Raw genomic sequence first — 15202 nt, forward strand, 5'->3', positions numbered from 1 at the left:
GGCTTGCTGGGCGCCGTATCTTTTTGATGAAAAAGTGCTTCCGGTGAGCTTTCTACCCGGAAAAGCTCACCGGAAGCACTTTTTCATCAAAAGATGGCGGCGCCAGCTAATGCCAGTACCGGGCCGCGCCATAAAAAGGTTGGAGATACCGGCCGCGGCATAAAAAAGGTTGGGATCACTGCTTTACAGCACTAGATAAAAAGTGTTCATAAAGCCAAATAAGATCAGCTGTTGGCAGTAAAATTTATAGGTTAAATTTTGCCATTTGGAATATTTTCAAAATGTAGACGTGTTCTTTTGCTGTGTTCAGTAGTAATTGAAATATACCCTATGGTTTAACTGCAGGCTGCTGCATCCTATCCATGCAATCTTATACATTTTACTGTATTCTGTACTTCTTGTACAGAATTGAAGCTCAAGATTCCTTAAAGCAGTTTCTGCTATTTATGAAACTATTTATGTTGTCTGTGAAGTATAAATTGGATTCACCCATTTTGTAAAATTTTCTCCAAAATTCATGAAATTTTAAACAGAAATGTTCAGTTCAAATTGTCAAAAGCTTTCTCTGCATCTAAAAAGATCAACGCAGCTTTTCTTTTTCATTATTTTATGTTCCAAATAGTCCAAAATACTCAACACAGTGCCAGGATTAATCTCTTCATGGATATTTTGTAAAGAAAAACTGGAGTCAAGTATAATTAAAAATAAAGATTTTGCTAGCCGGATGAAAAATTACAAGTATCCCACTTATGGACATATATTGATTATCTAAGATCGTCTTCATTTGCCCTTTTTAAAGGTCATTCATTAAGGCTTTATTTTTTAAGGAAACAGCTAATCAAGCTTTCCCTGCAACCAAAGAGGATTGGCCTGGGAATTCTGAAAACAGGTAGGAGTTTAAAGCCCATCCAGATTATAAGCCTGGTCAGATATGTCCTTGCCAGCTCTTTGTTTATGTATAAACGCAACTGTCGTTGGCCAGGAGGTTCTGAGAGGTGCGCCTGGCCCACCGATCCCAGGTGCTTCTCCTTTTGAGAAGGGTCTGCAAGCTTCCTCTTCCCTTTGGCAGGCAAAGAGCCCCATCCCTGCCCCCCCCCACCCTCCGTGCTCCTTTAGCCTCTGCAGCCAGGCGGGTTCCGGGCCCTGTAATGCCCTCCTGCATTGAGAAGCCCTAGGTGAGGGCCTGGGGGGGGACGGGACACACAGACCAGCCCTCTGGCGCTGCTTCTTAACCTCTGTAGGCAGCCAGTGAGGGAAATCATCAAGAAGTTCAAAGGGAAGAAGCATCACTATGCAGGTGGTCCTCGCTTAACGACTATCCTTTCAGAGACCGTTCGAAGTTACAATGGTGCTGTAAAGATAACTGTACATCCCATTTACGACTATGTATGACCTTCACAGTATACCTCAGTCATGTGACCACCAGTATGGGCTGTCCTGTGCTTGACCTGTTGTTGCTGTTGTTTTTCCTTTCTCCCCCTCCCCCTTGCACAGCAGAGAGAGAGAGGGAGGGAGGAGAGGGAGAGAGAGGGAGGGAGAGGGGAGAGAGAAGATGCAGAGACAGGGAGGAGAGAGAGAGATTGGAGAGAGAGGGGAGGGAGGGAGGGAGAGACAGATTGGAGAGAGTTTGGAGAGAGATTGGAGAGAGGGAGGAGAGGGAGAGAGATTGGAGAGAGAGGGGGAGGAGGAGGAGAGACAGATTGGAGAGAGATTGGAGGGAGGGGAGGGAGGAAGAGTCAGATTGAGAGAGAGAAAGTTGGAGAGAGTGGAGAGAGTGAGAGAGATTGGAGAGAGAGGGAGAGAGGGAGGGGAGAGACTCAGATTGGAGAGAGGTGAGGAGGGGGAGGGAGAGAGAGGGAGGGAGAGAGAGATGGAGGAGGGGGGAGAGAAGAGAGAGATGAGAGAGAGGGAGGGAGGGAGAGACAGATTGGAGAGAGAGATTGGAGAGAGGGAGAGAGAGAGTGGAGAGAGAGAGATTGGAGAGAGGGAGGGAGGGAGAGACAGATTGGAGAGAGAGAGATTGGGGAGGGAGAGAGTGGAGAGAGAGAGACGCTCTTTTACACATCAAAAACAACGGCAGCTACACTGGCAGGTGGGGCTGGGAACCACAGGGGGGCACTGTGCAAGCAGCCCACGACTGTCCTGTCCTGAAATCTCCTCCTCAGTCTCTCCCCTCTGCCAGGCAGGCGGAGGAGAGGGAGGGAAAAGGCCAAGGCAAGCAATTTCCATGGGCCATCTCTCTGTTGCCTCACCCTCACTCCCCTACCCCCACCGCACACTTGTCCTTATGAAGTGGAGATATTGGAGAGGGGTTTCAAGAGAGCAAGTTCCTCTATCTCATGAAGGAGTTGTCTGTCCCGACTGGGGTCACTAAGCAAGGACTACCTCTACCTCTTAGTTTCAGTTCCTTATCTCAGCGAGCCAGGGAAAGCCTGGAGGCCATAGGTAAGAACTGCTTTCGGGTGGGCCCTATATACAAAATGGAGGGCCTCAACTGGCCTTCGTGAACGGAAAAACCTGCGTCCCCCACCTCATACAAGCTGACCCCACCTGGCACATGTTTTGCCTCGGGCATTCACACACGGGTGGGGAGGACTGTCAGGAGGACTCTGCCACCCGAGCGCGGGGTGTGTGCGCTCGGGTGGCAGAGTCCTCCTGACAGTCCCTGCTGGGCCTATTTCTTAACCCGTGAATGAATCCAATACTGCCACGTTCCTTCTCTCTATGGTAAACGAAAGGGGGAAGCTAGAAGCGTGTAAGTGTCTACCTGCAATTCTTAAACGAATAACCCTGTTCTGAAGCCCTCAGAGAGTCTACGCTGGGGCCCAAAGAAGGCAGGAAACTCTAGGAGCAGAAGGTTACAGCAGCGATGAAGATGAAGTCCAAAGGCTGACCACACTGCCCCAAGGTATCCTCTTTCGTGTCTGCCTGGTGGGGGTCTTTTAATGCCATTGAAAGATAAGCCCCCTCTCCCGTGTGGCGTCACTCGTGTCGAAAGTGTCCTTTGGATTATGATGAGTAGGTCAAAGCAAAGCCTTCTTTAAAGCAAGCTTCCCCCCGGGACCATTTACTTTGTTTGGCGAGAACAAGGAAGTGGTTTGGCCAAGTTGCCAGCTACAGATCTGAATCTGTTTGTTCATATCCCGCCTTTATGATTTTACAAATAACTCAAGGTAGTGAACTTACCTAATCCTCCTTTTTCCCACAACAACCATAACCCTGTTGTCTGGGCTGTGAGAGAGAGAAAGAGAGATGGAGGGAGAGAGCGGGGGCAGTGGCCTAAAGTTACCCAGCCGACTCCCATGAGGCTAGAATTCACCGCCTCTTGGTTTCTAGCCTGGTGCCTCCATCATGAGACCAGCTGGCTTTCCATGAGAAATCAATGTATACAATTCTCTATATTAATCAGCTAGGATTCCAAGTTAAAAGGCTGCAATATTTTTCCATTCACAACATTTTAGCGTCTTCTTGTCTGAATCCCTCCTGGTCTGTCCTCCCCAAGGGGGTTGCCTGGCAGTTGCAGGTGGTCCTGGTGGAAACGGATGGCCTGGAGCCCTAATCAGCCTGGTTGGCGAGGCCCTCACCGAGACAGTCACACCTGTGGACGATCTCTGGCGAGAGCCAGCTGGCGGCAGGGCACCCATCCTAGACCTTCCTGATGTCTCTGCAGCCACAAATACCCTTGGCCCGAGTGCCCCTTTGGGCCCCTTGTGTGATCTGGAGCTAGGTGCTGCCCTACTACACCAGTCCAGCTCCTTTCCCCATCGGTGTTAATAGGTGGGAGGCGACCCCCAGTCCATGGACACCCCTCTTTGGGTGCCGCAGGTACTTTCCCTGATTGGGTGGGGTTTTTTTTTAATTAGTTTTACCGTTTCTACTGTTTTAAAATGTTTTATTTTGATTTTTAATTGTAATATATTTCATGAACAGTAAGCTGCCCAAAGTCATTGACTGAGATGGGTAGTCTTAGAAACTGAACCAACCAATGAAGGCAGGAAACAAGGGCTTCTGGGTTTCAGCCACCCCGTGAGAACACCTTCCCTTGCCCTTTATTATTCCAGCAGTCCTTGGAAGTTTAATCTGTGAATGGAGAATGAAGTTAGGACGGTCGGGATAGAGCTCTAGAGAACGTTTCAATCTCTTCAACTAGAAACTGGTAATTATTTTCCGATCCTTTGAAGGGCCATCAGTTGTCAGTGAAGAGGAGTTGGCCCAACTGGCACTGATCAAGCCATCCCGGTCAAAATGTGGCCTGCGACATAATGCCAGACAACTAATCCAGAAGATTCAAAGACAAATGGAAGACCAGGAGATTCTGAAGGAGTTTTTGGTGAGTTCTCTTTACCTTATAGATCCAAACTTTCGTTATTACAGTCCGGGCAGAAACGGTTTCCAGGAAATGAACTTATGGGTCCCATTTTGTATACAAATTTCTAAATTTCGTTGCTGTGGTTTTCCTTCCTACCAGATTCTACAAAATGGAGATGAAGCTCATTGTATGTTTAGGTTGGCTTTAAACCTGGAAAGACCACACACTTGAGTAAAGGTTACTGGGGGGGGGGAAATCACATCAATTTCTAGTGGTCAATTTATACATCACACAAAGACAAAGGTACATTTTATCACCAAGTTTGTACTCAGAAAGGAGCATCGGCCAATCAAAAGTTTTCAAGGGAGCTAAACTAAAGCCTATTTGTTAATCACAACATATTGAATAAGTCACTAGTTGTATATAGTGTGCTAAGCAAATCCAAACAATCCTCATTATGTCTGACCCCCTTCAACCACTCCTTTAACTAAAATAAGCAAGTGCTTGTTTAAACAAATCATATACCTGATTTTATCTTTGGGTTAGAGTTTAGAATACCTAAAGCCCCTGGATGACTGCCAGGTTGCCAAAGCACCAGAAAACCGGGAAAAGAACAGATATCGGGATATTCTCCCATGTAAGAAATACTTCTTTGTTTTTTTATACTATTTTCATCTCACTGAAACCTCACATTTGAAGTTTATAATGTGGTAATAAAAACAACAGGATGAAAAAACTTACCATCTAAATCTCAAACAAAAACCAATTTAGGAGAGTAGGAACCACAAGACGTGCAGGGGGTGGGGTGATGTTTGTGAAAGACTGCTTGGAAAGCTTCATTTCCAGAGGTTCCCTAAAGGCCATGCGGAGGGGCCAGTCTGATCTCAGTGGGCAGCCATGGCGTGGCACTGGCACTGCCACAAGGGCAACACGTCTGCTTTTGGCAGTGACAGGGTGATGAATCTCAATCTGAGGCCAAGTTAAATGAGACCCCTGGCCCATATTTAATGTTTGGACTGTACAACGTTAGTTCCGTTCCAACTGGGGGGATTCTGGCTCTCTCTCCCCCTGTGCAGCCACGAAGGCAGTTACGATGCAGCATTTTATTTCTTTACAATTTTTACAAGGTGCTCTTGAATAGTATTATTTCCAGGACAACTAACAAAATAGGAAAAATCAGAAAAAAATGGCACTCTACATGAACATCTAAACAGATATACTTGCATTTCTCTGCCAATGTTTCTGTGCGAATACCTTGGATACTGAATGATCAAGAAAAGCCCATTGGAGTTGCGTTTCTTCCTCCTTTTCCTCCCTCCCTTCCCTTTCTAGATGATGCCACCCGTGTACCCATCGGAGAGGCAAAGGGCTACATCAACGCCAGTTACATCCATGTGCCAGTGGGCACAGAACAGCTCTGGTACATCTCCACGCAGGGCCCGCTGCTTTCTACCACCCATGACTTCTGGCAAATGGTCTGGGAGAACAACTCCAATGTCATTGCTATGATTACGAGGGAACAGGAACACGGAGTATCCAAATGCCACCGATATTGGCCTGATCCGCCTCACAAATTTTTGGACTTACTTTGCTTTCGGCTGCAACTACTCAACTACCAAATCTTGGATTATTTTGTCATTAGAATCATAGAAATGGTCAACAAACAGGTAAGGCACCCCCAATACAATAAACATGACAACTGGCAATGCAGCATTTGGTTTTTCAATTAATAACAGGCTACATTTGTTTATGTTGTGGCAGCCAATGATAAGAAGCATTTTAGGTATGAAACTTCCATTCCAAATGCATCTACTCTTGGGCAAAGCAAAACATTTGTAATTTTGTTTCGTAGCCGAACTGTAACAAAATTGTGCTCTGCTTGTCAGTGTGTCCAGTCTGTCCCCAAAGTGACATTGCTAATGGTAATAGCAGTAGCCCTTAGACTTAGCATATACCGCTTCGTAGTGCTTCACAGCCCTCTCTTAGCAACTTGCAGAGTCAGCCTCTTGCCCCCAACCATCCGGGTCCTCCTTTTACCCTCCTCGGAAGGACGGAAGGCTGAGTCAACTTCGAGCCAGTCAGGATCGAACTCCTGGCGGTGAGTTAGCCCTGCAGGACTTGCATTCCAACCACATCCGGCTGGAAAAGCGCTCCCTAGTGAGCAGGGGGACCTTTCCCGCTCTGGGGCTCCCAGGCGGTGGAAGAGGCTCCCAGGCAACAGGGAGGCTTCTCCTCAGCTGGAGGCTGAATCGCCACCTGCCAGGGAAAGTCTCTAGCAAAGCCCGCGTTGAGCAAGGGTTCTCCATCAGGTCCTTCCTGGCTCTCTGGTTCTGGGGCTTGCATTAAGAGGGCTTCACCCAGGGGTGGGATCCAACCGGTGTAACTACCGGTTCGGTGATTTACGATTTGCTGCGTGCACGTGTGAATTGCCGTCAGCTTGCTGCCTGGACAGCTGAGCAGCGCTGCGCACAGGTGCGCAGCAGTTGAAAAAGCCTCTTTTTTCCTGCTTTTTCAACCGCAGCTGTGCCATGCAAAGTAGCTGAGGTTGAAACAGCAAGAAATAAAGGTCAGGTAAGAGCCCGGGCGGGCGGGTGGGCCAAAACAGCAGCAGACATAGACATCGGTGTCTGCTGCTCTTCAGAGCTACCGGTTCTACAGAGCCGGGCAGAATCCCACCCCTGGCTTCACCTGCCCGTGTACCTTTCTGTTGCAGACACAGGAAAGGCGTGTTGTGCAGCACCTCCAGTTTACGAACTGGCCGGACCACGGGACTCCCAAATCATTACAGCACCTGGTCAAATTTGTTCGCTACATGAGAAAAACTCACCAGTCAGGCCCGGTCGTTGCTCACTGCAGTGCTGGGATTGGAAGAAGTGGAGTGCTGCTTTGCGTGGATGTTGTGTTGATTTACATAGAAAAGGATTTGTGTGTAAGTCCCAAAGCGAACATGTTTGTGCTTTTCCTGTTTCAAAGAATGAGAGAAAATTGGAAGAGGGTTTCCTTCTTAAAGCTTCAGCAGCATAAAACGTAACAGGCCTAGAACCACCCAATCTCCACAGTCCTTCAAGTGACTGGCCAGCCCTCCTGCCTCCTTTTCCAATGCAAGCGGAAAGGGGGACTAAGCTCCAGATACACCAGCTCAGCTGTGAACTGGATTGGTTGAGAACTGACCAGTGCACAGATTTCTCAGTAGATCTAAGTAAATACTTGGGTGAGAAAAAATCCAAGCCAGGACTTCTCCCTTCTCTGTCATTCTGTCCTTCCAGTCCCAGGGCTGTTTCCGTCTTCTAGAAACTATTTTTTTCCAGGCTGATATGAACTGTATGTGGTTAGAATGTTTATTTTAAAGGATTCTAAAATAGAAACAGCAAGAGGCACCATTTCATCTGAATCCAATGCCTGCTTCTGGGTCTGAGCTCTGCATTCCTAAAGCATTTAGAATCTCATTGCAAAACAGCTTTTTAGAAAGGAAAATCAGGAATATCTCCTGCTTAGTTCCCAGACCCAGAGTATGATCGCTCCCTACACTTTAGATTGTGTATTAATTACACAATTAATTAGATCAAGATTAAATCCTTACGCAGTTTCAGAATGGTTGCCAAGATCCATCTTCAAATTGAGTCTTTTGGGTTCCATTATGAATTAATTATTCTCTCCCATTCCTGGCATCCCAAGACTGGCAAAGTTAAAAGTTTCAGCTCCTTCCGGGAGCTTCAGGAGCAGAAATGGGTCTTTAAACCACCAACCAGGATATCTGGAGGCCTGTAAAAATAGAAGTGTAGCCCCTCTTCGCAAAACTTTGTCCCTGTAACCAAAAAACCCCCCAAAACGCTACATAGGAAGTTAGAAATTGCTCTGTAAAATGTTAAGAATAATAACGAGACGCTGCATGCGATGCCTGGTAACACGTAGCCCCCTTTCCCCCCCCCCCCATACTGCAGTTTGATATCAAGCAGATTGTCACCCACATGAGGAACCAGCGCTTTGGAATGATCCAAACCAAGGTGAGGAACGTTGACTCTTTTCTGCAGGAGCCAGGCCAGGTTAAGTACACCAAACATTGCCATATCTTATGCTTGGGAAGGATAGCCCAGCCCAGCTCCCAAGTCTGTGCCAGGCTGCCAAGAGGGGCATCAGTCCAGATTCAACCCATCAGAGGGAATCCCCCCTCCCAAGCAGATGCGGGGCGCAAAGCCAGCCTGCTTCATGGGGTCAGGGGAGACATGAGGGCAGGAGGAGGAGAACGGGTCCTCCCTCCGTCTGCCAGAGGCCTGTGTGGCTTTGACTTGCTTTTAGCTTTCTGAGAGGGCCCAGGTGAGACGGTGAAGGGCCCCCACCCCTTCTCTCACCTTCTTGCTATTCTTGGCACCTTCCCCCTTTAGAGGTGTGGGGGATTTGAAGTGAGCTGCTGCCTTCCTCTGGGGCGGAGCAGATTCCCTTTGGCCTTCTTGCAGCAGGCCTGGACTTGGGTCTCAGCCCCCTTCTCCCCCCCCCCCAGCCCCCGCGCCCCTATCTATTGCTTCCCTGCCCAAATGAAGATGTTCCTCCAATGAGCTGCTGAGATGTCATGGCAAGCAAAGCTGTTATTTATTTTATTTTATTTATTTGATTTGTCAATCGCTTACAAGATAATAGGCATAAATATAAACATGAGTAAGATACAGGAAATATGTACGAATAAATGGGGACAATAGGACAGGGACGGGAGGCACGATGGTGCACTTATGCACACACCTTACAGACCTCTTAGGAATGGAGTGAGCTCAATAGTGGATAGTTTGAGGGTAAAGGATTGGGGGTTAGAGGATGTAACAACAGAGTCAGGTAGTGAGTTCCATGCATTGACCACTCTGTTGCTGAAGTCGTACTTTCTGCAATCAAGTTTGGAGCGGTTTACATTAAGTTTATATCTGTTGTGTGCTCTTGTGTTGTGGTTAAAGCTGAAATATTCATGAACTGGTAAGACATTGTAAGAGATAATTTTATGTACTATGCTTAAGTCCAGCCATCGGCGATGTAGTTCAAAGCTGTCCAAGCCCAATATCTCGAGCCTGGTGGTGAAGGGTATTCTGTTGCGAGCAGAGAAGTGTAGTTCTCATGAAATACTTCTGGACTTTCTCAATTGTATTAATGTCTGATATACAGTGTGGATTCCAGACTGATGAGCTGTATTCAAGTATTGGTCTAGCAAAAGTTTTGTATGCTCTAGTTAGCAATTCATTATTTCCAGAGGAGAAGCTCCATAAGATTAGATTTACAACTCTTAATGCCTTTTTGGCAATGCTGTTGCAATGAGCTCTGGCACTTAGGTCATTTGATATGAGTATTCCAAGGTCCTTGACAGAGTGAGGGTCATCAACGAGTTCATATCTGTCTATCTTGTATTTGGTGTACTGATATTTTTTTTACCAACGTGAAGGACAGAGCATTTGTTGGTCGAGATTTGGAGTTGCCAATTGTTTGACCATTCAGACACATAATCAAGGTTACTCTGAAGGACAGTAGCATTGTCGGTGCTGTTGAATAGTTTTACATCATCCGTGAAGAGCACGCAGTTGCTTATAAGGTGATCACAAAGGTCATTTATGAGAGTGTGGGTCCTAGAATGCTGCCTTGCGGGACACCACTGTTAATTGGAGCAGGGTTTGATATAGCGCTCCCTGTTTTTACTATTTGTTGCCTGTTTGACAGGAACACAGTAATCCAGGGGTCCCCAACCACCGGTCCGCGGACCGGTACCGGTCCGTGGAACAAGTCCTACCGGGCCGCTGGCTTGCTGGGCGCCGCCATCTTTTTTTTATGAAAAAGTGCTTCCGGTGAGCTTTCTACCTGGAAAAGCTCACCGGAAGCACTTTTTCATCAAAAAGATGGCGCGCCCAGCTAATGCCGGTACCGGGCCGCGCCATAAAAAAGGTTGGGGATACCGGGCCGCGGCGTAAAAAAGGTTGGGGATCACTGCAGTAATCCATTTATGAAGGGATCCAGAAACGCCTCCAGAGTTTAGTTTTAACAGTACCACTGTAGTGTACCACTGTCTATATAAATTGCATCTATTGCTTTACCCTGGTCGAGTAGAGTAGTCCATATGTTTTTGCAATGTAGGAGTTGTAGGTTGCAGGACAATTTTTTCCTAAAACCAAATTGTTTTTGGAGAGTAGGTTATTTGACACTAAGTGGAGGGTGATGAATTGGTTAATGATTGATTCCATGACTTTGCACGTGACACAACACAGTGAGATTGGTCTGTATTTTTCAACCAGGCAGGTCACCTTTTTTGAAGATAGGGATGACCGTAGCTAAGGGCCATAGGTTCGGTAAGGAGCTGGTTCTGAATGATATCTCATATATAATGCTTAGGGGTTCTGCTACGGCAGAGGAGAGCTTTTTAAAGAAGTATATACATAATCCATCGGGGCTAATAGATAGGGATGGTTTTAGGTTACATAGTGCCTTTTCTACATTATCTTCTGTAAAGTCAATATGTAGTAGATCATTACAGTTAGTTGTGGTGCGACTAGGAAATGTGAGGTATGAGCCATTGCTGTTTACAAAGACTGAACTGAAGAATGTGTTGAAGAGGTTGGCCTTAACAGCTTCATCGCTGCAGTCTTTCCCATTTGGTCCTTTTAGGAGTGGGATGGTTCTTGAGCCTTTAAATTTGGTGTTTACAAAATTATAGAAAGCACAGGTGGATTTTGTACGTAGGAGGTTTTCCTCTTGTTTGCAGTGGTAATTTGTGCCTTTATCTGTCGGCATAAGGTGTTATATTGGTTTTTAAAGTTTCCTACGTAGCTAGTTTTGTTTTTACGCCATAGCGATCTTTTTTATTGAAGTTTCCTTATTGTTTTGGGTAACTTGTTTTTTTGTTTTGGGGGGGTACATATAGTTTAATGACTCTTTCAAGTTCAAGCAAGAATGCATTATAATGGTCTCCTGTAGTATTACAGCTAGAGAACAGAATGTGCCAATCTAGAGATGATGGGTCGGCATCTATGAGATCATAGTTGACTTTTTTGAAGTTGTATTTTGGGGATCCATCATTATGATCCTCTTTGTGAAGGCGTAAATTGAGACAAAAGTCAATCATACTGTGGTCACTGTTTGAAAAGGGTTCTTGTGGTTGTAGGCCATATATTGAGTTTGAGCCGTTGCAGGTCAAGGCAGTTGTTGAGTCTAGTGTTGTTAGTTACTAATTGATCCAGTCTAAGTGTAGTAACGGCGTTGCACAGGGGTGCATGTATGGGTTCGGATGTACATTCATTTAGGGTCCAATTTATAAGAGGTAGATTGAGGTCATCAAGGAAAATAAGAGGGTGTGGGCAAGAGGCAGCCCACGTTAGCAGTGAAGTTAGCTTGTTTGCTTGAACTATGACAAATTCTGGGGCTCTGTAGCACAGTAAGAAGCAGATTGTGGTATTTGAGGACAGTTCACAGACAATGGTCTCTGGAAGAGCAAGCTCCTGTGTAATTTGAATCTTTTTTAAATTTAGAGATTTTTTTATAGAAGATAGCAACTCTACCTCCTCTACGGATTTCATGATCTGACTGATAAATGTGATATTCTCTGACTGTGGTAATGGGGTCTGGAAAAGATGCATTCAACCACGTCTCACAGACGAATATAATATCGAATGTGGCCACGCTTAATGAGATGAGGAATTCATGCATTTTGTTTGCGAGGCTTCTTGCGTTGAGTAGTTTGCATTTTAGATATGTAGTAATGGGTCTGGAGGAAGTAACAGGCGTGCATGCCTAATGTTGGATGTTGGGGTGATGGTTATTGGCATGTAAGTTGAAGGTCTTGCTTTTGATACATTCTGTGCAGTAGTCAATGTATAGGTTAGTATTTCCTTGTTCATGGAGTCTTTTGAGCTCAGAGCGAAGTTTACAGGATCGTACACTTTGCTGTAAGGTTAGGTCAGGGCGAGAATGGAGGTTCTTATGGTTGGTGTTGCTCTTGGTGAGTGAATGTATAATGTAAATGAATTTTCGTTTGCTTAATTCATTTTTGCAAATGACCCTGCAGAAGTGTGGGGCCAACAACCCATCACTATTTTCTGGGCCAATGCAGGAAATGTCGAGTATTTCATCAGGGGAGTTGTTTGATGCTTGATAGTCACTGATGATGTTGCGGACATTTGTGATGCCATCATTGTCATTGTTGTCTTCTAGACCAAATAAAATGGCATTGGGATGCTTCCGTTTGCACTTGACGGCTTCTTTGATGAGGATTGGGATATCATTATTTGTTGGATTTGTGGGTTTTTGTGGATTGGGTTGTGGTTGCGGTTGTTGGGTAGAGATGTGGTTTGTAGCTATTGGATGTTCGTGTTTTTGTGTCTTTTTTTCCAAGGTTAGTTAATCTTGTTTTTATAGTATCCAGAGATGTTACTATGGTGTCAAGGGATGTTATTCGTGTTTCTATGGTATCAACTCTTTCGAACAGGTCAATGTATTTGTCTAGTTTGGGTCCGCACAGTGGGCGGAAACATGGAAATGCATTGTTGGATGTTTCTAGGAATTGAGCAATTTACTTGTGTAATCCCAAGCAGCCATGTTGAGCGTAGTTGTCACATAGGGAACATTTGATGGAATTTTCATTCTCCTCTAAAGTTTCTTTACATATAAGGCACGTGCAGGAGTCTGGTGGTTCATTGGTGAGGATTTCTTTCTTTGGGGGTTGTGGGTTGGCATTGGATTTTCTTTCCTGGCATGGTAGGTAAGATATTGGGGTAATCAATATAGCCAATATTGCACCAATTAATCAATTATATTAATCACGCTAGTCAAATAATTTAACTAAGCAACAATCACCCTAATCAATTAATTATACAAATCACTAATCGCACTGGTCAATTAATTTCACCAAATCACTAATTTTACTAATCAATTAAATTACACTAATTGCTTATCAGTTACACTGATTGGTAATCACAGTATTTGCACTAAACACTCTAATCACACTAATCAATAACTGTTGCCTGGAGGGAAGGCCAAGCAGTCCATTCCCTCCAAGACATTGAGGAGAACAGCTTGGGAAGACGCCGGGTGAATAACACAAATGTACAGATACAGAGGAAAATGCTCGCCTGGGAGAATAAAAGCACACATTCAGATATAGACAAGCAGCAAAGTAAAAGTGGACACAGCAGACGGCTGAGTTCTCGTTTATTAGATCAGCACTGTATGTCTTTAAAGGGTCCCTTTCTCACTCTTTTGACCACGACAGATACCAAATAATTCTACTTCAGTGTGAAGTTGCATGGACATGCTGAAACCTGATAGATGATCTATTTCCTTCAGCTCTGCTGGGAAAGTAACTGGCTGTTTTTTTTCTTCTCCTCCTCACCCAGGAACAGTACATGTTTTGCTATGAAATAGCTCTTGAAGCTCTGAAGAACATCCAGAGTAGGGATTCCCAGTAAGGACAGCCTGCAGTTATCCAAGACTTCAGGCTCATCTTCTTAATTGCAACTGTTGTGAAGAGAAGCACTGTAAACACTGGATTGAATTCCACTTCAGTGTCTGAAAACATGGACTCTTAAGGCACCTGCCCAACGTAGGAAAGTCAGTGTAGATGGAGCTGCTAGCTGTATAAACAAGGCTGCTTGTGACTGAATTCAGCTCTGCTGGTCTCTGTCATGGGGAGCCTTGGTGCACCAAACACGAATACAGTGGTTTCCCTTGGATCAGAATGGTAGCTCAATGGAGGCGGGGAGGGTGTCTTTATGGGGCTGTGAGATCACCATTTAAAGCAGGCGAAATCTTCAAGAAAGATGATGAGCTGGGCTTGAAGGATAAAAACAGGACTTCTGAAACCCACACTGTAGATAAATGTTAGTGTTCGAATATAGTTGCACCAGGATAGAAGAAAACTCAGAAGAAAGCTTAGATAACAGTGTTGTTATCTTAACTACAGTATTAAATCATAGGGAATTTTCTTCTAATTTGTTTGAATTCCAAATGGGGGCTTTTAAATACTGTCCTAACCGTGTGTATGTGCTGATTTATTTCCCTTTCTAGCCATGTTTTGAACCTCAGTTTCCTAAATCAATATTTTATTTAGATATAAAGGAAGAAGTGGAACAAGTTTATTTGATTCAAGCACTCTTCTTTCTTTCATAACTTCATGTCTTTCAGTTTCAAAGTTCCTTTCATAAGTTAATATGGTAGCATTTTAAAACTGAAACATTTTTATTTAATGCTAAAAGTATAATTTCATCCCTTGGAAGTGGTTCTAGATGGGCAACTGATTAGTGTGTGTAGTTAGTAAAATATGTTATGCTACTCTTCATAAATTAACAGTTCATCTAAGTATCCCATACGGGCTTTAAATCTTTGAGCAGCAAAATATAACCTGTATACACACATGCAATTGTTACTGCTTACCTTAGATATTTCTGAGTCTGCTTTTGTTCACCAGCATGACAAAGCCTTGTGATATTATCATACACGGAAAGAAAGATCAGGGTTGTTAACCCCCATTGCAGAGATGGTAGCATTTCCACGGGCAATTGCTTAGATAAAAATACTGTCCCTACTATGGCTGAATAATTTACAATTCTGACACGTTTAGATGTCACTGTAAAAGGCAATCATAAAACAGTTTTTCCTTTTTCATGACACTCTTATGCGATATGGACATCACAAGATGGAAACATTGAAAGAGTTATCACATTTCTCAGTTGGTCTTAGGATCACATCCACCAATGCAACTATGAAAGGGGCAGGGCCCATATTTTCATTGGTAGGAAATAAAGTATGATTTGTCTTTAGGTGAATATTGTAAACTTCAGTTGATGCTGTAACCTTTAAAATTTTATTGTTCAGTTGTGATGTGTTTTCCTTCTGTATTGTGTATGCATGTCTTATGTGTTTTTTATGCAACATATG

The 15202-nt window shown here is 44.6% G+C and overlaps 1 protein-coding gene across 1 annotated transcript; it reads left to right on the top strand.

The window, feature by feature from the left end:
* The first annotated feature begins 1384 nt into the window (after positions 1-1384).
* Positions 1385-15202, top strand: PTPN20 (protein tyrosine phosphatase non-receptor type 20). The gene is made up of 8 exons (XM_087967701.1): positions 1385-1425; positions 2802-2908; positions 4182-4330; positions 4856-4946; positions 5642-5976; positions 7023-7238; positions 8251-8313; positions 13663-15202. The coding sequence occupies exons 1-8, from the start codon at positions 1385-1387 to the stop codon at positions 13732-13734; spliced, it is 1074 nt and encodes a 357-aa protein (XP_087823827.1). The 3' UTR covers positions 13735-15202.

This window comes from Notechis scutatus, chromosome 5 (assembly GCF_049901735.1).
Source record: "Notechis scutatus isolate UNSWTSFEM ecotype Mainland chromosome 5, rNotScu1.2, whole genome shotgun sequence".
In the NCBI taxonomy this organism is placed as follows: Eukaryota; Metazoa; Chordata; class Lepidosauria; order Squamata; family Elapidae; genus Notechis; species Notechis scutatus.

Coding starts and splice junctions, on each gene's coding strand:
- PTPN20 (XM_087967701.1), top strand. CDS start 1,385: ATGTATGACCTTCACAGTATACCTCAGTCATGTGACCACCA. Junction 4,947..5,641: donor ATATCGGGATATTCTCCCAT/GTAAGAAATACT, acceptor TTCCCTTTCTAG/ATGATGCCACCCGTGTACCC. Junction 7,239..8,250: donor ACATAGAAAAGGATTTGTGT/GTAAGTCCCAAA, acceptor CCCATACTGCAG/TTTGATATCAAGCAGATTGT.